Source organism: Simochromis diagramma, unplaced genomic scaffold (genome assembly GCF_900408965.1).
Source record: "Simochromis diagramma unplaced genomic scaffold, fSimDia1.1 OVJJ01000604.1, whole genome shotgun sequence".
In the NCBI taxonomy this organism is placed as follows: domain Eukaryota; kingdom Metazoa; phylum Chordata; class Actinopteri; order Cichliformes; family Cichlidae; genus Simochromis; species Simochromis diagramma.
This window is the reverse complement of record NW_024387416.1, coordinates 4,600,879-4,623,786: the sequence shown is the minus strand read 5'-3', so window position 1 is coordinate 4,623,786 and position 22,908 is coordinate 4,600,879. Positions and strand designations below refer to the sequence as shown.

The following is a 22,908-nucleotide window of genomic DNA, read 5'->3' as shown; positions in this document are numbered from 1 at the left end:
CTGCATTTTAAAAAATGTGCACGCACTTAGGTGATGTTCCTGGGGGAGATCGAGGAGATCCTGGATGTGATAGAGCCATCTCAGTTCATGCGGATTCAGGAGCCGCTCTTCAAGCAGATAGCAGCCTGCATCTCCAGTCCTCACTTCCAGGTGCTAAAATAACGCAGAAGTGGAAACAATAACCACAGAAGTCACTCACAGATTAAAACCGCTTTGGGTGTAGACAGGATTAAAACAAATGTGATTATAGTAATCTGATTACCTCCAGGTATTAGGCTGGAAAATCAGTTACTTCTTAGACGAATCAGTTTAATAAAAAGAATGTTGCACAACTCTGATGAAAGAAAATCAACTCTTCTTTGTGTCCGTGTGTGTGTGTGTGTGTGTGTGTGTGTTTTAGGTAGCGGAGCGGGCTCTTTACTTCTGGAACAATGAATACATCCTCAGTCTGATTGAGGAAAACTGTCAAGTCATCCTTCCACTGGTGTTCGCTACCCTCTACAGAGTCTCCAAGGAGCACTGGAACCAGTCAGTGGCACGCATAACTACTCCCATCATAACTTTTTGTTTGTAGCTTTTCCTCGTGGAGCTTAACCTCTGTTACGAGCAAATATCACAACTTGTCCAGTCAGAGGGTGAAAAGGGTCATGATGGGTTCACAGGCTTAGTCGTTAGCTTCAAGTCCTTATGAATACAGCCTGATGTTCACTTTCAATTTATGGTCCCATTAGAGTCAAAAAGGAGTCTGCAGCCGTGTGGCTCACACGATGATACACCACGAGCATGCATAACCCTCCGTTTCTCACTGAGATCTGCTCCTCATTTGTAATATTCGGTTACAAACCCCCAAGATGGCAACATGTAAAATACTCAGGCCAAAGCTTTCCAGCTTAAAGTAGGCAGGGGCTGGTTTCCATATTTTATATTCAGTCTATGAGTTTAGTCTGTTAGAGGCGAGTTCATTTGGGTAGATTTTTTGTCATATTTTAGGCTACAAATTAGTTGAATAATGAAAATAATTGTTGGTAGGAACCCTTAAGTTAGCCATAACAGAAGTCCTTTTATTCTTGTCTTTATCACACACAGTATTCAGACCCTGATACTATACTGCCATATTACTATACAAGCTCCTGTTACTTTTCACTATTCATTTAAATTTTTAGGTACACACCAAATGACTTTTTTCATATTCTCACCATCATTGAAGCATTTGATGACCCATCTGTGTTTCTCCAGGACCATCGTGTCTCTGATTTACAATGTGCTGAAGACCTTCATGGAGATGAACAGCAAACTCTTTGATGACCTCACTGCCTCCTACAAAGTGGAGAAACAGAAGTGAGTGTGACTCACTGCTTTTGTGCGTGTCTTTGTGTCACTGGATACGACGGTGACAACAAGAGGAAGAAACTAAGAACTAAGTCATTTTTTAGGCGGCGTTTCTTCCATTATCCGTCACATTGTATTTCACGTTGTAAGTATGTATCGCTTAGGTCATCTTTTGGACACGGATCACATCATAATTCCAGCCTCAACCTCAAGATAGTAGATACCAGAGGAAAATAAAATCTACAGGGATAGTTCAGCAGTTTGATCATCTCTTAATGAAAAGACACGTTTTATTTGTTAAGTGATGAAGTAAAGACTGGATGAATTTATCTAAGTTTTGCTTAGGATAGAAATTTTGGACCCTGTTATTCACAAACTAGATCTAGAATTACATATCTGTAAGAATTAGCATTTTAATAGAAGCTGAAATTAGAGTGAGGGATGGCAGTCCAATATAAATTATAGTTAAAGGAAAAGGACTCAAACAAGGACTGCTAGCTATCAAAGGCTAATCTTCACAAGACAAATGTGGAACAAACAAAGAAGATTTCTTGAAACCTAAGACAAAAAAAGAGTTAACAGAGGTAACTTTTTAACAACTAAAAGTATCTCTTTAACTATTGATCAGAGAAAGTGCTAGTCTGCATTTTGCTACATGTAAAGCCCATTTGGATAAACCAATAGGCTGTATGAACAATGCTTGTGACTGTGTGTTGTGTTTAGGGAAATAATAACACTGTACCCTCGCATCAGAATCTTATTCCATCTATAAAGCATGGTGATGGTAGCAGCATGGTTTGTGTTCAACTATTTGCCAACATTAATTTTACTAGCAAAATGTCAGAATATGCAGATGTAACATCTTAATCAAGTACTTTATCTACAATCATTAATTATAATTAATTATTTTCTTTTCTCCGCCGCCTCTCCAGGGAGCTGAAGCGAGAACGGGAGCGTGCCGAGCTCTGGCGAGGCCTGGAGGAGTACCAGGAGCGCCGGATGCAGATGCTCACGGAGGCCGCCAGGAACCAGCGCAACCTCCAGGAGCGAGGCGAGAGAGGGGACACGCTTAACCCTTCCTCCCCGCAGACAGCTCACTCCGACCAGCCCGAGCCCAAGCCCAGCGGGGCCTCTTCTGGAGCCGGGGAGAGCGCCACCTAGGTGTCACTCCATTAGATCAAATGGGGGGTAGGGGAGGGTTAGGGGACAGGGAGAAAGCAGGAAGATGACGGTAAAAGTGTTGGGAGACAGAAAAAGGTACAAAACAATCCACTGTTTTTTTTCTCTGTCGTCTTGTGTCACGGAGGTGGTTGCTTTTTGTAAAAAGGCGCAAACTCGGTGATCCAAGGTAAACACTGTACCTTCTTTCTAACAGAGTTGTGTGAAACTGGTTCACGTTTTGCTGTACACACATTATGTTGCAGACCAGAAGATAAATACTGTCCGAGTGCAGACTCGTGGAAATTTAAATTCGTGGAAACGGCAGATCAGTGCCCTGAAATCGGTAGCTGGCCTGCTTCAAATCTGCCTCAAAACGAGAGATATAACATCTCTTTTGGTGCAACACTTACCACGTTTAACACATTTCTAAGTCGCCTAAGGGAGGACGGGTCTGCGCCGTGGCCTCGTATTTATCTTTTGGTCAGAGATGCTGATTTCATGCGTGGATAGCACAATACATCAATAAACAAAAGAAGCAATTTCACACAAAAGTCCCAAAACTATTGCCGAACCCACGAACCGCCACATAGACGCGGGCGCAGGTACATTTTTACTGTAAATATCAGAGGACAGAGCTACAGAGAGTTTATCCAGGTTAAACAATTCACACGCCAACAGCTGATTCATGCACCTGAATATTACTTTAAATCACACTGTCTCACACACACACACACGCACACACATACACAGACACACACGGCTGATTCTGGCGTTAACTCCTCTCCCAGTCTGCCGGGTTCCACCAAAGGATGAGCCTGAAGTCCCTAATAACCACTGATGAAGATGATGATATAAGTACAATAATGTTCCTTCTTCTTACTTGTTACTCTACTACTATTACTCTACTCTAAGTACTACTGATGATGATAATGTTTTTATATATATACATATGTCTCTGGATATTTCTGTAGTGTATTACGGGAGAAACACTAGTGTAGCAGATATCATAAAGGGGAAGTCCACTCGAATTCTGAATTCACATCACGTGTTAAATGTATGAGGCTGTAATGTGAGTGCTGAAATTCAGCAGAATTCCCCTTTAGCAGACCTTAAAAGGAGGAGGAATGAACTGGATTGGCATGGGTGGATTTGCTTTCATTCATTACTTGTGGTGTGGTGGATTTAAAAAACAAAGAAATCCCCAAACATTCCACGTTTAAAACTGAATCATTTTTTTTAAAGGTGCCGTGTGGAGTTTTGTTGTAAACACAGTTTTACGTTGATGATTTTATGTCTCACTCATCATGAATGTACTTTGTCTGTTCGGGAGGCCTGGTGAATTTACATTTTTAACATCTGCGTTTGCTAGCTAAAAAAAGCTACATATGCTAGGTTTAGCTTCTGTGGTGATACCCACTGGTTTGTGAAGTCCTGTTTTGAAGTTTGGCTTTCTGGATCCAGAGGTTATTGGCTAATGATAGCAACCTTTGTTAGCAAGGTGCATACACTGAATGGGAGTAGCATAGCCTCAATCCATGCATCCATGCGTGACTGATGGCTAATTAATCCTCGACGTGTTGGTCGTCGTGTCTGCGAATAATGGCTTTGCCACGACTCGGTACTCGCCGCAGTATTTTCCTAAATGATAGGCGTGGCGATTCAGACAGAACCTCCACATTAGCGCTGGTTCGGTCAAAATCGTAAATAAAGAAATCACTGAATGTTTATTTATTCCAGAATGTCTCATCTTTTCAATACTGTTGCAATCTGTAAATCTGTGTCAATAAAATGGTTGTGAAAATTGACGCGATCGCCACAAAAAGTAACCAAGCGCAACTTGATGCATGTTGAGCATAGATGGGCCTTTAGGGGGTGCCCGGGAGGCATCCTGGTCACAAACCACCTGAATCGACTTCTTTTCTGTGTGGTGAAGTGGCAGCTTTAGTCTGAGCGCCTCCTGGATGATCGAGCTTCTTAACCGAGCTCTAAGAGAGCACACCAACCCCACAAACGCTTTCCACGTGGGTGTAGTTGACTGGGTCAGATTAACAGACAGCTAGGTTGGGTTCCACCATTAATCAATATTTCAACAGGAGAGCTTCAAGTGGTCATTTGAGGAACTGCGGTTTTGGGCACATTTGCTTCACTTTCCAGCATTTTCTGGCACAAATTCTACACATCACTAAATGTTGGATCAGGAGAACAGCATGAAATCAGTATTGTGAATGTGTTGCTTACACGCAAACAAAACTTGGATCCAGTCATAAAACATGCTTTATCTATCATCTCTTATTGGTTGAAAGTTCCACAGCTTACCTTTAATTTTAATTTGGCACCAAATGATGATTTTTTTTTGGTGTGTACGTGTGTCTATTCTCTCATTTAGAACCTCATCACAGAGTATTAAATTTAAACAAATCCAAGCAGACTCATAAAGCCCACCCAACACAGGAGAATGAATGAAACCCACCGCATGTGTGTCAAATCAAAAGAAAAACACCGCAATCCAGTTGGATTTCTGAACCTGGAACGTCTGCAGGTTCGAGCAGACCAAACGCTGCTAGATGGTGACCATGATGAGGAAGCTTTTTTTTTTTTTTTGATGTGAACCAACAAAAATCTGTTTATTCTTGTCTGATCATTATGATAGAGTGATGGGATACAAGAGAGGGAGGAAAAAAACTGAAAAAAAAAATTATTTTAGCAATATTTTCATTCTTTCAGGATAATCTGTGTTTTTTAGGGGGTGACGACAGGAAGTGGGTGTCACACTGAAACGTTTACCTCCCACTCTTGTTTTTACTCCTGTTGCGTCCTTGATATTCACATTGTCTTAAAGGTACCTTCTGTGTAGATTTATTTGATGAGAAATGATTTTGCTTTGTAAATTACGTTGTTAATTTTATTGGTTTTTGTATAATCTTGTTTTTTGTGGAAAACTGAGTCTGATGCTATTTATTTTCTATTTGATCAGGAAATGTAACCTTATTTGACGGTCAGGTTGTGTGTGTGTGCGTGTGCGCGCATGTGTTTGCGTGCGTGGGTGCTTGAGCGTGTATCCAGTGAGTGTTTCGGCGAGCAGGAGATATGCGTAGACAGAGCGACAGAGAACGGGAGAAAGCAGTCGTCTCTTTGCTTCTTTTTCTCTCTCTCGCCTTCTCTCCTTCCTGTGGGACAGGGTTTGAATCCGAATGTATCGTGAAACAAAACTGATTGTTCTTTTTTTTTACGCTTGACAGGCAGAACTAAGTGTCGGCTGCTTCGAACCAAACTTTCAAAAACCCCCGCAGAACCGTTTTTTTCCTAGACGCTCACTTAAAAACTTGTCTGAATCAGCAATATTTCGAAATCGTTTCCATCTTCATACCAAAAGGGTTTGTTGCTTTCAAACTTTGGTGAAGCGGCTTTGCGTTTTTCTTTCTTTTCTTTTTCATAAAGACCTTACAACTTATGTCACCTTTGACGCCAAAAACCAAATTTTGCCACAATTTAGCACAAAGCTCCGGTACTCATTGTGCGACTGTTTGATAGCTACCGTCACATAAAGGCGCCTGAGTTATCGTTACAACAACAGGACAACTGAACACCACTGAAGTCTATGGGTAACGCTAGAAGCGGGCAACTACAGATAAGTTATTGGTGCTGGTTTCATTAATTCGACTTTTTTCTTTGATTGTATTTTGCAAAAAGAGTGCAAAAATCCAAAGTCTGATTTCGTCGTCATCCTCAATCGCCTGAAACTCCAAAAACAAGTGGAACATTTCCTTTCTTAAATCCTATAATTTACTCCACGTCGCCACCTGGCTGACAACGAGAGACCCTTCCATTTTTGGGATTTCAAACATTGTCTTGATTCAGGCAGGTGACACTCAGAAACACAATCGAACAGAGACAAAACTTGACCTCGCTGTCACTAAACTTGGTTTGCTTCATGATTTTTTTTTTCTTGGGTTGCTTACTCACAAACCCTCTAGATTGTTGTTGTTGGGATGACCCCAGCTCCCACTGTTCAAGAATTCTCCATGATAATGATTAATAATAATATTCCTCGATTCTAGCATTCTGCCATCCAATCAGGAACTGCTCCAGAACAGGAAGTGAGAGAGGAGAGAGTGTTTGTAGAGAGCTCCGGTGTCGCCTCACAGACAGCCATCAAGCGCTGCTTTCATGGACGCTCGCATTTCCTCTCTGTGGCCGTTTTCAGGAGGCCAGATTTTAACAAATGCTTTAAGTCAGAGGGGCGATGTGGGCGGATCTGATGAAAGACAGACAGTAAAGACAAAAAAGGAAAACAGGAGGGGGAAGATAGAGGAAAGAAAAGACATAGACACGATAGAATGGCAATAAGTCAGAGCAACAGAATGAGAATATAACGTTACCGAAACCTACTACTGCATTACGTAGCAATTTCACTGAATTTCTAGATTTGCACTGTCTGCCCAATGGTCTGTTTGTTGTGTTGAAGAAAAAAAAAACAAGAGAAAATGATAAAGATGATGCAGACGAAGAAGATGTATATTTTGGGGACCAACACAGTGGTGGGGGGGTTTGAATGTAGAGTGGCTTACTACTGTATGTATCATTACAGGGAAGTGTAGAATGGAGAAAAAAATATAATGTGCTAAAAACTAAAACTTCACTTTGAGAAAACACTCTGGAGTCTGTGTCTTTTTTGCATCGCCTAATTCCTATCAATGATTCTTCCATTTCCAGACACGATTGTGATACTTATCACATACTTGCCAAACTTGAGACCTCGGAATTGGGGAGACATTCAAAAGGGCTGTTGGGGGGGGGTGACATACATATACATATATACAAAAAACTCGGAATAAAATTAATTGGATTTCACCGGGTGTCCAAATTCAGAGGCTGCATCCACCTGAGGACCCGGCCTTCGCGGTCTAAGTGGGCCGGGTCCTCCAAAAGCCGGGTAGGCTGGAAGTGAGCTTGGTTTCCAGTTCTGCTTACAACTTTGTGTGGTGTTGCGTTGAATGGTGTTGTAAACTTGTCCACTTGTTGAACCAGCACTGTGTCTCCCGTGTCAACTTTTGAATACTCCGCACCCCTTCGTTCATCAGCAGAAATCTTTGATTTTCCTTTCTGTTCAGCGTCTCTGTCACGCACGTCCGACTCCGTTGCTTCTGCCTCACCGATGTTCGGTAACTTTCCTCTCATTTTGCGGTTGAACAGGAGTTCTGCTGGACTTTTGCCCGTGGTTGGATGTTCAATGCTGCGATAAACTGTCACATATTTTCTTAGCTCTCGCTTCCAGTCAAGTCCTTCGGCTTGTGCGATCCTGATTCTTTTCATCAGTGATGCATTTTGACGTTCCACTTCTCCATTTGCTTGAGCCCATTTTGGTGTAGTTCTTATATGTTTGATTCCATTAGTTTCACAATATTCTCTGAACAACTCAGATTTGAACTGTGGGCCGTTATCAGATTTGATGGTAACTGGTAGCCCATGTCTGCTAGATATACAGTCAATAGAGTCAATGACTTTTTCAGCAGTTGTAGATGACATTACATCATACTCATAGTACCGACTGTAGTAATCTATCAGTACAAGTATTGAGTGGTTCGAAGGTAGCGGTCCCAGTAAGTCTACCGTAAAAATCCGGCTGACCGTGTCCTCTCCTTTCTTTTCCCCGGCGACACTCATCGCCGCCATCTGCTCCTCCACGTGTTCGCAGTGTGAAGCCACCTCCAACGTGCGAGTTAGAGTTAAGCCGGGACCCTCCTCGAGCAGCTTTCTCCGTACATATTCAGAAGTGCATTTACTCAGGATAGCGTCCCTTATCTGGTTATCATTGTCACCTTGAAAGTCACAGTCTTTTGCAGCTCGCCTTAAACGTGTACAAAATTGTTGCACAGTCTCACCTGGTGTTTGGGACAATTTGTGGAAAGTTTGGCGTGCATATGCTGCATTCACTTGAGGAACAAAATAAGTGTTGAGCGCAGTCACCGCCGCGGTGTAATCCTTCGCCTCTCCCGTCTGTGGTAGAGTGGAGAAGACGTCCTGCACGTCCTGTCCGGCCAAGTGCAGTAGAAGAGCGCGTCTCCGCTGTCTGATCGCGTCAAAATAAGACCTTTCCCATCAGCAAACAACTCGAAGGATGTTAACCACGCGTCCATCTCAGTGTAGCAGGCCAACGGTTGAATGCCCGACTTTTCCATGTTAGCCCACAAGTTTTTGCTAACACCGTGCCGCCGCTGGGTCTACTTCTCACAAAAACAAATCCAGGTCCGTGTCATCCTCGTCGCCATTGTTGTGTGCCCACCTTATTACTGAATTAAATCAGGACATAAAGCACGGTCTTTATCTTGCTTTATTGAACACTGTTGATCTGACAACTAGCCACTTAACGGGGCCTCCTTCGGAGAACATATCAATACATGACAATGATGACCTGGATGACTGAGAACCTTCACAGACATATTTGCACTAAAGTTATCAGACAGTAAAACATTAGTAAAACATAAACATTCTATAATATGACAATATTTTTTTATCCAAACGTTTCTGTGTGAAGGGCATGAATCCAGTATGATTATCTTTGTAGCAATAATCTTTCTCAGGCACCGCCTCTTTTAGGAAGAAGTATTATTTCTATATTTTGGAATTTAAGAGAATTTGCAAGATTGCCAGCTGGATTATGATGCTTAGCCATTGGGAATCTTTCGGCACTTCTTGTCTTGCTTTTGTGCTCAGAGATCCTGATTTTTAGTTCCGATTTTGTTTACTTGTATCTGCTAGCGCACAGGGGTATTTTAACAAACTGACTATAATTGTGACTCTGGTTTTTAGATTTTCAACTTGGCAGTGCCAGTGTGTGAGTGCAAAAGAGCATCTCCGATGGTGACAGCACTAGAATGGGTACAGTTTAAACAGTTCTGTAGCTAAGGACACAGTTAATCTGTATTCTGATGCATTAAGATCATATAAATGAAGATTGCAAACACTGCTGATGTCAGCGGTTTGACTTGTGCATTATATATATATATATATATATATATATATATATATATATATATATATATATATATATATATATATATATATATAGTCTTTAAGTTATTAGTCGTTTTTAAACCAACAACCATTACCAAGATTTGTGTATATTTCTATCCATTCTGTAACTCTGGTGTACAGTTCAGTACTGTAACTCCCCACATGAAACTGCACACACACACACACACACACACACACACACACACACACACACACACACACACACACACACACACAGAGAGAGAGAGAGAGAGATATACAATACAGGATGAGGTTAAGAAAATACAGACAAGCATCATTATTTTCCAGGGAGTCTCCATTATTTCTGGCTTGGGGTCTCTAATGGTATTTTATTGTAATTGCTATGATGTCAGAATGTCCTACCGCCCTATTGGCCTTCTAAAAACAATAACAAGGACAGATTGGTTCCATTCACTGGATTGTCCGGACAGAGAGAGACCCGAGTCCTGCAGCTCAAACCCTCTGAAAGATCTTCAGCTGAAAAGGTGAGAGATCGTCTTCTGAAACATTTTTAAAATAAGGTAGGATGGGTATGCGACAATAACAAATTGAGCTTGATGTGCATGGTTTTGTTCAGATGCTTTCGCAGTCTTTATTGAGTCATTACAGAGTGAGTCCAGTGACCGTGGTCTCAGAGCTTCTGAAAGAATTTAATTTTCTGCTAACTTAATGGGGTTTTATGTATTCTTAAAAGAAACCAGTGAAACAGTTAACAGTCTGGCTACATTGAGTTAAATCCAGCTGTTTCAGTAAACTTCAGGTGGGTTGCTTGAAAATGTTCAGTTTTTGAATAAACGTCTCCTGTAGCATTAAAGACCTTTGAAAAGACACAAATGTTTATTGTGTTTCCTACAAGAGAAGACGAAGATGAGGTTTTATGCACGTAAACACCAGTGTCAGGTTTCCCATCTGCAAAGATGTTTGTACTCAACACTAAGAAATGTTTTTGTGTCCAACTTTTTAGTGGCGTTGCTGGCTGCAGTAGCCAGAGTAGACACTAGAGGGAGTTGTGAGTCATGCTCATTGCCACACTGCTGTAGATCAACTTCTGTTCTCATGTAAAATATTGGCAATTCATCACCTTTACTGGCTACTATCACTTGTTTTCAATATACAAGAAGAGATATACACTGTATAGGTATATTCTTTAAGTAATTAGTGATAATATTTCTTCATTTAATATTTTTTTCTTCAATATCAATGATAGCATCTTTCCATGTATCACACCACATCATGTGTTCCTGATGATTGAGTGAAATAATAATATGATTTATTCCACAAAGCTGCTGAACTTAACCCTCTTTATTTATTATTTGTTCCATTATACCCAGCATGCACCTCCACCGTATCGCCTTCTCCTTCTTCCTCCTGCTGGTTGCCGGGGCAGCCGTGCTGTGTGTCAACGTGACAACAGTGCTCCAGGGTTTCCGTGGATGCGCAGTGCGGGAGTTCTCCTTTGTGGCCCACAAGCCTGGCTGCAAGGGGCTGCGCATCACCACAGAGGCCTGCTGGGGGCGCTGTCACACGTGGGAGGTATCTCTCTCTCTCTCTCACACACACACACACAGAGAAAATAAATGTCACATCAGCTACTTGTAACCTACACAGGAGTTTGTGTCTTTAACGCTGGGATACTGAAACATCCAATAAAAGAGTCATCTCCTATTAGTGCACTAATAAGATGTCGATACTACAAATTTTGGTATTGATCCGACACTAAGTAATTACGGGGCCGATAGCGATACTGATACTTAGGAGAGAGCAGTGTGTTTTAATTTATGAGATGAATCATGAACACTTTTTAATGACTGCCTAATCACTGTGATTTTCATTTTACACAGTAATGACACACCTTTCAGCTTTTTATGTATTTTGAAACTGGGTTGTTTGAAGACATGGAATGTAAATACACCTGTCTCTAAAGGACTTTGGGTTATTTTCTGTTGTTTTAATGCGATATGTGATATAGGCTCTCCGACCTGTTTCCCCACGTCATGTCTTTGTATGTATGGTCGGGGGGGGGGGGGTCCAATTTCACTGCAGGTGTAAAGACATTTACACCTGCATTTTTCATAGTGCATATTTGAGGTATATTATTTTACTTCCATAAACAAAATAAGTAAATAAGATTTCACATAATACCGTGGGCTATATACTGAAGGTAGCAGATAGAAACATCGTGCTAGAAACAATCTTTTAAAAAACAACAACTTCATTTGCAAACAAAACAGGAAAACGTCTTAGAAGAGACATATCCAGGACGAGGACATAGACGACTCAGACGATACAATAATCGAAACATGGGGGATTTACGAGCGAGTGTGGTGCGTATGATGTGCAGGGAAGAAGTGCTTTTAACCAAAACTGGTATCAAAATATCGATATTTGGATTGAACGTCCCACCTACATGTCCTAGGACTTGTACCAAACTATAACAAAGCTGATGATCTGTTATTGTCTCGTTAGCTTTCTGGTAACTTTTTTTTATATAAGAAATGCTCAGATCCCAGTCAGGGGATACCAATCTTCCGCTGTACTTCTGAAAACTTGACATGTTAATGCTGTACCTCTGGGTAACTTTAGACAACAACAACTTGCAGTCTCTGTGTTTTTCAGACTGATTTTTTATGTCAACTATTACTACATAAAATTTGAAGTTTGTTTTTAAACTACCAAAAAAACCAAAACCAAAATTTATGTTTCTTTGTTTTTAGTTCAACTTCTTAAAAGCTTTTAATTCATGTGAGAGTCACTGAAGTTTGTTTCCTCCAATCGCAACCTGTGATTCACCTCTGTGTGTGTGTGTGTTTGTGTGTGTGTGTGTGTGTGTGTGAACCCTGCAGAAACCTGTACCAGAACCCCCCTACATCCACCGTCACCACCGTGTGTGCACGTACAACCGCAGTCGCCACATGACCGCCCGGCTGCCCGGCTGCCAGCCTGACGTCTCCCCTCTCTACCACTATCCCGTGGCTCTGGAGTGCCACTGCGATGTGTGCTCCACACAGGACACAGAGTGTGAGACCTTCTGACAGACAAGGCTCTCCTCTCCCTAAACGCTTCCATCAACAGTGTGCTGGCGGAATCTGAACTGGAAAAAGATAAAAACATGTGATTCAAACTTTAAGTTGGTGGTGATAGCACTTAGAAAGATATAACAGCAGGATGTTTATACTGAAAAACAAAAAAAGTCCAGGAAGATGGATATTTCATGACTTTGTCAACTAACAATAATGTGCATCTATTTTGCATCTGCTGTAAAAAATACAAGTAATGTCATACTCATAACGTTCACGATACTCGGTTTCTCATTATATAGACTGCACAAAAATTAACATTGAATGCATTTTGTAACGTAACAGTTTTCCTGTCCTTGTGTACCAAGTTATACAGAAATTGGATACAACTAATATGTTTGGGAATACTCACAAATAAAATAAAATAAAATTCCAGCCCGCAGTTTTCCTACTTTTACATCAATGTCTGAAAAGAAAAAAAAACAGGTAATATGCAGTGCACTGTTTGCAAGAGCTCTTCGTCAGCATGTAATACTTAAAGGCATTAGGAAAAACACACTATAAGCAAGCAAAAACTATGGGACGCAGTTACTTGTACCATAAAACAGGCTTCAAACACATTAAAGATAACATGGGTGAAAATAAAAGGGAAAGCTAATGCAAGGGAGGTGAGGGCTGTTAACTCGCTATTGATCATATGAGTCATCACATTAAAGAAATGGATGGGTCATTATTACCATCACTGGGGTTAGCAGGTGAAACCTCCGCGGGACCCTCAAAACCGGCACCAAAGGAAACAGCCCTCGTTACAGGAGACGCAAAACATCTTCAGAAACCTAAAGAGGTCCATTTGCCTTCTTTTCAAACTCTCAGATTACTGGACATAGCATCTGCTTGTCTGCCATCAGAGACGTGACAGCAGTGCACATGAAAGGAAATGGTAACAATTACAATGTATTTACTGAGTAACGCTCCAGATGTGGGCAGATTTGCATTAATTCCAAAGGCAGGCTGGTCAAAGGCTTTCTACCCATCAGTGTGTGAAGCATTTTGCTTACCATGACGCACTGTTTCTTCTTCACTCACCTTTATTCGCTCTCTGTGTGGTTATACACAACTCCACGTGTAATTTCTTCCACAGTTTCTTTTGTCCCGTCTTCCTCCCTTCATCTCCAACCAGTCTCGGCAGATGGTCGCCTCTCCCTGATCCCGGTTCTGCTCCTTCCTGTTAAAAGGGAGTTTTTCCTTCCCGCTGTCACCAAGTGCTTGCTCATAGGGCGACGTTTGATTGCTGGGATTTTGTCTGTACTAATGTAATGTCTTTACCTTACAATAATACGAATGAAGAGTTATAAGCTGCATTCGTAATCTGTACTGGCACATACCACAGGCACATGCTAAATGCATGCTAAGTCGCAGACTAATAAAATGGTAGAATTACTTCTTCTTCTACTTGGACCGGCTCCACCTCATAGCAAGCCAGATTATTAGTCAAATATTTCAATTAAAACAAGGCAGGAAGGCACCAGCAGCACAAACACAGTTACGAGTTCCAGTTCAGTACCTTCAATTACTGGAGGTGAAACCCACCCAACCCAAAACAGTCATGGCTCCTTAGTAATCAAGCAATCCCCTCACTCCACTCCAAGCCTTCACAATGTCCGAGTGCATGAACCAAGTTGAGTTGATATGAGGAGGGAAACTATAGAGACTGAAAAACAGGCTGTAAACATGCTTTTGAACGCTGTAACGTCGAACATTTCAACTCAGGAGTCTGTGGTTATTGTTTCACTTTTACAGCCAGCCTCAAGTGGCCGTTAAGGGAACTGCAGTTTCTGACACATGCCCACAGTTTGCCTCCTGGTTTACCTACAGATTACAAAGGATTTAGCACTGTATCAACAGTGAGAGATCAAGTGGTTAAACAGTGTGCTGTAAGTGAAATGGAAATAAGTGTGAGCAGCTTCACATGTCAGGCATCTTCAAATAAATCTCACACTGTTTAAATGGATGCAGGCACAGTTTAATCCAGTAAGTGACATCCTGATGCTCCCCAGCACGCTGACTGTCAGATGAGTTCACAGGAACACATTCCACAGGCTTTTGCTCTGCTTTTTGTAGACAATGCTGGCCTTTTTATATTTCCACTCCTCCGTGTGTGTGTGTGTGTGTGCACGTGTCCTCAGAATGGTACACCTTGAGCTCACTTTGTGGAAACTCCACTTTCCTCCTGTCAGTCTAAATTAGTTAAGTGTTCTATGTGTGTGTCTGTGTTTCTGGGAGCTTGTGTGTGCAGTCTGAGATATACGATGCTATTTCAGATGCACACAAATAGTTATTTACAGCTGATTTGTGTCACTTGTTGGAATTATAAAGATACAGAAAAAGTAAAAGACTGTATGCTTGTTAATTTGTGCGTCTGTGTGTGTGTGCGTGTGTCTAAGGTTGTTTGCATTATCAGTGGAAGTAAATGGGTCGGCAGGATTAAAACATCATCTTAGAAACAGGAAAACTTTGTCTAATCCTCTCCGTGCATTGTCTCTGCGCCCAAAATAACACACACGTAATTTATCTCAAACTCACATCGACTTCAACACTTTGACAGCACACACAATATCCCGTCAGACGTGATGATACACACACGTACGCCGCTTAGAATAACAGTCGCACACAATATCCCTACCCTCACTTCAGACACACACACGCACACAATGAGATTAAAATAACAGGGCAGAAGTGGAAGCGGACACATTAATGATATTATAGTTATTCAAGACGCCATGGTTTCCATGGCAGCTGAAAGCGACGGGGACACTGAGCGATACAAACATCAGTCACCCCGCTGAGTCACACTGGAGTAATATGTGTGTGTGTGTGTGTGTGCGTGTGTACGCTTCAACTCAGTTCATTGACTCCTGATGAGGTGCTGTGGCCCTTTCAGATTTATAACCTCTCTCTGTCTCTCTTTCTTTTTGTTTCTGGTTGGCATGGAATAAGAGGAAACACACACACACACACACACACTGTGACCGTCCATGACACTTGGGGTCAACAGGCTAATAGTTTTATGACTCCGTGTGTGTATAGGTGAGGGGTTCACGGTGATGATGTCACACATTCCATTTTCCATTGACATAACTGGAGTGGGAATGTTTGGGGTAGAGGGGCCATATTGATAATTGTGTTTTCCTAAGAAGGTGTGTGTGTGTGTGAGAGAGAGAAGAGTGTGTGAGGCTGCACACACTGGAAGCACCAATGTTCTCAGGGGTTGAACTGCTTTGCAGTACCATGGAGATATAACCGCTTATGTCATTCAAATAAAGTGTTCAGAGTGTCCTGGTAGTGAGAAACGTTACCATGTTTTAGCTACAAACTCAAAGTCATGATAAAAGTGAAATTCATGTATGTCTTGTCAATAATGCACATGTCATTAATATTGTTACAGTTATAGTTACAGAATATCTCTCCATCCCGGACGGCGTCATTACTATTTTATATTTCTAATTTTCTAATGATGTATTGATATATTTTGCAATGTTGTTTTCAGTGTTGTTCACAGTAAGACACTGTAGGTGTCTTTAAAAGCCAGGGAGCAGAAGCTGCAAGGAAGAAAAGCCCAGCTTTCTAACTTTTGCCTACAAGCAACAGGCTTGAAATTTTAAAAATGTTTCTAATCTATGTATATTTTTATTTATTGATTCCTTACAGTGCAAATCAGCCGATTCTTTTCTAAAGCCTTTTTTTTTTATTGTGGTGTATAAATTATCATTTGCTATTGTAAAGTAAAATAAAATAATTCCACTAAATAACTTACAGTAAACATTTATTTTTATACAGTACCTAACAATTTTTTTAATTTAAAAAAAAAATGTTTAAACAGAATCATATTTTTAATGCTAAAATATAATAATTGCTATTATCAGTGAATTTTAAAATCTGTGCTTTTACAAAAAGTAGTTTATTAAGATGCCAAAAATGATTACAGTCTTTAAAATTATGGCTTTACTGAACAGGAAAATCAGATTTACTGGTTAAATCTAATGTTTCATTAATTTCTCAAAGAAGTCCAGCATGTGGACTAAATATAAAAATGTGACTTTAGTAATTTAGTAATTTGTTTTAAACCAATTTAAAGTTCTAAAGTATTAGTGTTTTTATGGCTGATGGTCTAAATCTTTTGATAAGACTCATGAGACTTGGTATTTTTGCATTTTCTCTCCACATTTATCTATAAGTAAATCACAGAGCAGAATCTTTGAAGGCATATATAGAAAGCAAAGTTTTGATAAGAGCACAGAGCAGCCCTCCTGTCTTACTCACTGTTGTTACCTTCAGAAATTGCTTGCAGAGTTTCACCTTCTGACATCTTTTGATCTCGAGTGACAGTTTCACTCAGAAACATCTGTTCAAAGAACCCAAACCAAAGTTAAGTTTTATTGACTTTATTGACTTCTTAAAATCGTCTCTACTGGCACAGTATCCAGTTCTGTCAGGGGCATAGATGGCTTTAAAAGGTCCACAGTTGTATAGCCTAACATCAGTGGTCTACTCGGGTCCCAGATTCTTTCTCACAGCATTAAATAAAACTCAATGAAAAACCAAAGACATTAAAGTATCCCTCGGGAACCTTTTTAAAGATTTACACAGCCATCAGCGGTCTGATCTGGCAGTTTGGGACATTAGCGACATGTTGCTGAAGCTGCTGTTAAAAATCCAACTAATAATCTGGGAGTCTATTAAAAGAATGTCTTTACCTGCTGGAGTTTGGATGAGGGTGGTTGCTAAGCTGACTCTCTCTGTTCATGATGAGGAAGAAGAGAAGCAGAGCCAGCTGTTCCCCACAATATACAATATACCTACCATGTGTCTCTCTCTCTTACTAACACATACACACACAGTTGACCCAAACCCACAAAATCTTCGGACCTGACCCCGTCCTTCCTCCGGCAGCCACAAATGGAAAAGCCAGCCCGACTCTGTATGGGCTTGTGTGAGGTCCGCCTTTCAGTTCACTCGTGCTGTGTATCAACTGGCAACCGAGGCCTACAACATTATTATTTCCTGTGTGATTTGTGTGTGTGTCTCCGTGCATGCATGTGGGGCAAAGCTGTGAGCTTGATGGAAAACCTATCTAGTTTTCCTCTGTGTCACAGCAGCGGTCCCCTTAAAAAGGTTAAAAACTGGGGAGCCTGAGACAAAGGGGGAGGGAGTGGTGAAGGGATGGTAACACGCTCCAAGAAGAAGTCATTCAGGAAAAAAAGGTTCACCTCGATTTTAGAATATAGAGAGAATTCAGTACCACAAGTGTTTTGTCGCGCAGGTAGAAAGAGCAGCCACAGAGGAGGAGAAAACGGGAGCAGAGGGAAAGAAAAAAGCTTCAGACACACTCAGCTCTCTAATTGTGGGCGTGTCCAGAGCTATAAGTGCCTTCGTTCTTACCTGTGTTACTTATATCCCTGCATGAGGCTCAGAACAAGCACTCTCTCACAGACACCTGTCAGACGACACACCCCTGCACTTGAGAACTCTCAGCTCTGCATCTCCAGGTAAGAGCCTTCTCCTTTTTGTTTAGTTTATTTTTTACACCAGATCTAAACTTTAATGCACTTAGACATTTAAATCAAATGGTGCTTTTTTCTTTCTTAATTTCCTACAAACTAGATTATATTGACATTACTAAATTTTAAGGAAGCGCTTTCATCTTTTTTCTCGCTTCCTAACATCCTGCTGTGGGAGGATTTTTCATGTATTATATAATAAGAAACATATCACGGTAAAAGCACATCTTGCGTCATACCAAGTATCCATAAATATGAAAAAATGCTATTTTTTATTCATTTGCATTCCTCAAAAATACATCCAAATGATGCAGTTTGTAGAAAAGAGTTTTGCAGGGGTTTTATTTTGAAAGTCATGACTACAATTGTATCCCTTTGTTTTCAAAATTATCTTTGCAAAACTAAGCAAAGTGAATATCATCTACACAATGGTATTTTGGAGTCCGTAACATGAAAACAAACAAACATATACCGGTATAACACACTAATATATATTTATTTTAGTGTATCATACTCACAGGAAGAGCTTTAGGGTTAAGGAAACAGGTTAAGTTAAAGCTAAATATTTATCTTTTACTTTTTTATTTTCAGAGAAGCCTAAAACTTTTCCCAAAGGGGGGAAATTTCTACTGTCATGCGGTCATATGTAAGCGGCTGGACTGTTGATTTGGTTGCACAGGCAGTGTTAATGGCATCCCCCAGGCCTTTCTGCCAATGCCACAGTCGTGATTCCTCGGAAGTAGAGCTGGAAAGAGCTGCAAATTTAGAGGCAGGGGTCAGCAGCGTGACTTTATTGTTTGCACACGTGTGGGTGAAGTTGGTGGGTACGTCAAACCTACGATGTTCAGGCTCATCGATCGCGACTTGTGTTCGTCTGCGTGTGCGCTCGACATATATATTTGTGGCTGTGTACGTTCTGTGAACTTAAACGGAGTGCGTGCGTGCGTCAGCGGGTACCTGTTAAATGAAGCAGACTGTAAAGATAGAGACAGTGTTGTCTTTATTCACATCAGCCGTTACTCAACCGAGTGACACACAGGCAGACATGCAGGATGGGAAACCACCTTGGCAGAAAGAGCAGGAGGCTCTCAGGAGGCCATTCATTTGAGGGGAAAGTTCATCCTGAGAAGATTAAAAAAAAGACATCATGGCTTCTTCATGGCCCAGAAGACCAAATGCAAATCTGATTTAAGTGACGTAATGACTGGCTCCAACTTTTTTTTTGGCATGTTCTTCAAAACCAAACAATGCCTGCTCGGCTTAAAGAGGTTAAACTCTCCAAGATTTTACAGGAAACCAGGCAATAAAATAAGACAAAGCTGAAAAACTCTTTTGTGCAGCAATAATCATTCTGAGCCGTCCTGAGGCTGCTCTGATTTATTGCGCCAAGGATCGGAAACCACTGGCCCTGTGCATTTTGCATGATTTCCTTAAAAGCTGTGGACAAAACACTTTTTCTCTTTCCTGGGTTCTTGTAGCAACATTTAACGTATCCCTCTGTTTGAACCATTCAGATGTCGCTGTGCATGACCTCACATCTCTGCCTGCTGGCCCTACCAGTGATCTCACTCCTGCTGCTCTCCTCTTCTATTGGTTGGAGCTCCGATGTCCTCACCCCAGGCTGTCACCTTTACCGTAAGTTTTGAACTGTATAGTTCAGTTTCCAGGTCTAAAGTTTGTGGAAGAGGTAACCAGAAGAAATTCACAGATGATTCGCGGATTCAGTATGCTCATACTACGGAAATTACCCCACCTTTGGCTGCACAGTTTTATGCGATATTCAATTACCAAACCTCTTCCAGTGTGGGCTGTTTCTCAGCAGACACTGTGGCCCCTTTCCAAACTGTAAACCAAATAGGAACCAAATTTTGGGTGTTTTGCTTCAAATATAGGTTCACCAACCAGAATGGAAACAGTTCAGTGTTGCTGCAGTGTCCACTTAGATATACTTTTTGTTCAAAGTTAGCTTTTAGCATTAAATCCTCACAGACTTAAATTATGTCCTATTCTAGCAGCATTATCCTGACAGTGCCAAACCATACTTTTCATAATTGTGGTTTGGATCTTTTTTATTTTGACGTATTTTACTTTTTCATGGATGAATAACCTCAGAGACTGAGGTCTGATTTAAACTGACTTATAGGCTTTTGCATTTATAAACATGACCGAGAAATAATAGTCCCACAATCAATTTGTATGTACTTGTCAAAGTATCATACATCCACTTTCTTCCACTTATCCAATTCAGCGGCCCCGCGGGGTTCTGGAGTTTATCCCAGCTGCCATAGCATGAGCTGGGGTACACTCTACAGGACGCCAGTCCGTCCCAGGTCAAAATATCATTTTGACATTTTCATTGTGGATTTAAAAAGTACACTCAGCATTTTTTGGGGGGGTGGGGTGGGGTGTATGTAATAAAAGGTAAATGGACTAGTTCTTATATAGTGCTCTTCTATTAACTGCACTCAAAATGCTTTATACAACATCTCTCATTTATTCATTCATTCACATATGCACTTGTTTTCTATACCTTTTCTACCTAAGTGCTTTCTGTCTAACATTCCCACACTGATGGACACACTGAGGAGCAACTTAGGGTTCAGTATTTACCTAAGGTTACTTGGGAGCAGCCCAATGCTGCCTTCTCATAAACTTATAATTCATGCATTAAAAATACATAGGAACTGGTCTGAAGTTGGTGGAAACCACCGTGCTCCACCATGTAGCCAGAGACCCACCACATTTGCAGTACACCAAAGCATTACGCCAGCTAATGCTAAGCTTGAGTGTCCATTACATTCTCACAACATATTAGTGCTAATTCACTAAGCGCCAAAGTGCACCAGTGTCACTTCAAAGAAAGTTTTATTATTGTCAGCAAATAGTAGCTGATAGAGGCTAACAATAGCTAATAGACAGTACAGTAGTTAAGGGTGGCAAAGTTTAGCATATCCTCACAAATCACCACAGTAATATTCTTCAGAAGCAAGAATGATGATTTGTATGGGATGATTTTCACAAATTTTTGCTCACAAATTTTATAGCGTCTCCCAGTGTAAATAAAGTTGGACACTTTTCACACGGCATTGGCAGGTGAGGTGAAATGTGGAAATGGCAGCCTTCCACAGATAGGGAAAAACTCCCAGATGGATTCAGTCCAAACGGATCAGCTCAGTCTAAATTGAATGTTTTTTTGGCCGTTTGTCCTACAGCAGCCATCGTAGCAAGGACTATGCACTTGAATTGGGAGAGGTAAGAAAACAGAACTCAGTTGATTGGAATCTGCAATCTACTGATATCTAGTGGTGAGAAAATGTACACATTGAGAACTCTTATGCATTTCATTGTATGACAGTGGGACATAACTAAGCACTCTTGGACTTAGTGGGAATACATATCAAAGACCATGATTCTTTGGGAGTGAGCTATTGGTTAGTCTTAAATTCCTGCATGGATCTGCAAACCAAACACTCACCTGTACTTTTCCCCCTCCTCCAGCCTTCAACGTGACCATCCGCAGCGACCGTCGCGGCACATGTAAAGGCACCCATCTGGTCTACGCCTGCGTGGGCTACTGTGAGTCCAGTGCCTTTCCATCCAGATACTCGGTACTGGTGGCCTCCAACTTCACCCACAACATCACTTCCACTTCACGATGCTGCACCATTAGCAAGGACGCCAAGGTAAGAGGTGGGAGATGTTGAGGAAACAATTATAGAAGCAACTACTGCTTCATTTTTACTGTTGTTCATTTTCTTTGGCTTCTCTTCACTTAGGTCAAAGTTCGCCTGGACTGCCCGCAGGGTCGTCACCATGACGAAATAGAGATCCTGACAGCGAAGGCGTGTCGCTGTGACATGTGCCGCAAATCACGCTATTGATACACAATGATATTATACTGCATACTAATGTTAACCACAATGAGAAACCAGGTTACAGCGTAGGCAGTAAAATACTGACAACTTTTCTTTTTCTGTCCATTTTGGCTTGTTTGAACAAAATTAACTTTAACTGACATTGTAATATGGTACTTTCATAGCAGGGCCTCCTTCACTAAAGTGGACCTATTATGCTTTCCCTTAATTTTGTGAAATATATATACTTTGCTTTAGTGGTGGACGCTCATATTAATTAAACTCATCCTTAATATGGTCATCAGAAGCACAGAGTTTTGGCTATAAACATATATATAGTTTACATATATAGCACACAATTCAAATCTTTTGTTTAAGACAGACAGCCAATCAGAACAAAGTGAGCCTGAGGTGAGGGGGAGGAGCTAAAACGACTTATTTCTGACAGCGGAAGAGCTGAGGGGCTGCACCAAGGCTCAGTATTAGATAATTAAAGATTAATCTGATATGTGATTCATGCAAAGCTACTCTAGTAAAGTCCAAGATCGAAAATGAGCATAACAGGAAATGAAATAACAAAAGATCCAAAATAGAAAAGCTCCCGGCAGTACTAAACGTACTAAAGACCACAACACCCTGAAATTGTAGACAGTAAATTCTCTGGCTACAGATCTAACTACTTTATTACTGCATGAAAAATTCACGCTTTTTAATGTGCTGTTAGTTTTTTTGTGTAAAATGTGATGTAAGAGAAACTTGATTGACATGCTTTGAGTTTAGGCTGTAGAAACCATTCTGTCACACACACACTGCACACACACTAAACATTTTTATAGTGTTGCCTCGGGGCTTTGAGGCTTGGCAAACACTTCATAATTCAATCATCTTTCATCACACTTTGTGACTCAGTAGCAAGTGTCAGGACACAGATATAATCAAACTCGCAGGAACCGA

The 22,908-nt window shown here is 41.0% G+C and overlaps 3 protein-coding genes across 3 annotated transcripts in view; all 3 read left to right on the top strand.

Annotated features, from left to right (window-relative positions):
- Window positions 1-6,951, top strand: part of ppp2r5b (protein phosphatase 2, regulatory subunit B', beta) — a 49,562-nt gene extending 42,611 nt beyond the window's left edge. The window contains exons 10-13 of the mRNA XM_040012256.1: window positions 31-150; window positions 401-528; window positions 1,237-1,338; window positions 2,262-6,951. Of these exons, the coding sequence (XP_039868190.1) occupies window positions 31-150; window positions 401-528; window positions 1,237-1,338; window positions 2,262-2,490 (579 nt within the window). The 3' untranslated portion in view covers window positions 2,491-6,951. The remainder of the gene's footprint in view (window positions 1-30; window positions 151-400; window positions 529-1,236; window positions 1,339-2,261) is intronic.
- Window positions 6,952-9,568: 2,617 nt separating this feature from the next.
- On the top strand, window positions 9,569-12,980 carry LOC120721700 (glycoprotein hormone beta-5-like). Its single transcript, XM_040012183.1, has 2 exons — window positions 9,569-11,058; window positions 12,369-12,980. Exons 1-2 carry the CDS (start codon window positions 10,858-10,860, stop codon window positions 12,555-12,557), a joined length of 390 nt encoding a protein of 129 aa, XP_039868117.1. The 5' UTR covers window positions 9,569-10,857; the 3' UTR covers window positions 12,558-12,980.
- Window positions 12,981-19,535: 6,555 nt separating this feature from the next.
- On the top strand, window positions 19,536-22,838 carry gpha2 (glycoprotein hormone subunit alpha 2). The gene is made up of 3 exons (XM_040012314.1): window positions 19,536-19,735; window positions 21,599-21,783; window positions 21,877-22,838. The coding sequence occupies exons 1-3, from the start codon at window positions 19,615-19,617 to the stop codon at window positions 21,979-21,981; spliced, it is 411 nt and encodes a 136-aa protein (XP_039868248.1). The 5' UTR covers window positions 19,536-19,614; the 3' UTR covers window positions 21,982-22,838.
- The last annotated feature ends 70 nt before the right edge of the window (window positions 22,839-22,908 follow it).

What these genes read in the sequence shown, in the direction of transcription:
- LOC120721700 (XM_040012183.1), top strand. Translation starts at nt 10,858, where the DNA reads ATGCACCTCCACCGTATCGCCTTCTCCTTCTTCCTCCTGCTGGTTGCC. An exon ending in GGCGCTGTCACACGTGGGAG is followed by an intron (nt 11,059 to 12,368) that starts GTATCTCTCTCT and finishes TGAACCCTGCAG; the next exon opens with AAACCTGTACCAGAACCCCC.
- gpha2 (XM_040012314.1), top strand. Translation starts at nt 19,615, where the DNA reads ATGTCGCTGTGCATGACCTCACATCTCTGCCTGCTGGCCCTACCAGTG. An exon ending in CCCAGGCTGTCACCTTTACC is followed by an intron (nt 19,736 to 21,598) that starts GTAAGTTTTGAA and finishes CCCCTCCTCCAG; the next exon opens with CCTTCAACGTGACCATCCGC. An exon ending in CCATTAGCAAGGACGCCAAG is followed by an intron (nt 21,784 to 21,876) that starts GTAAGAGGTGGG and finishes CTCTTCACTTAG; the next exon opens with GTCAAAGTTCGCCTGGACTG.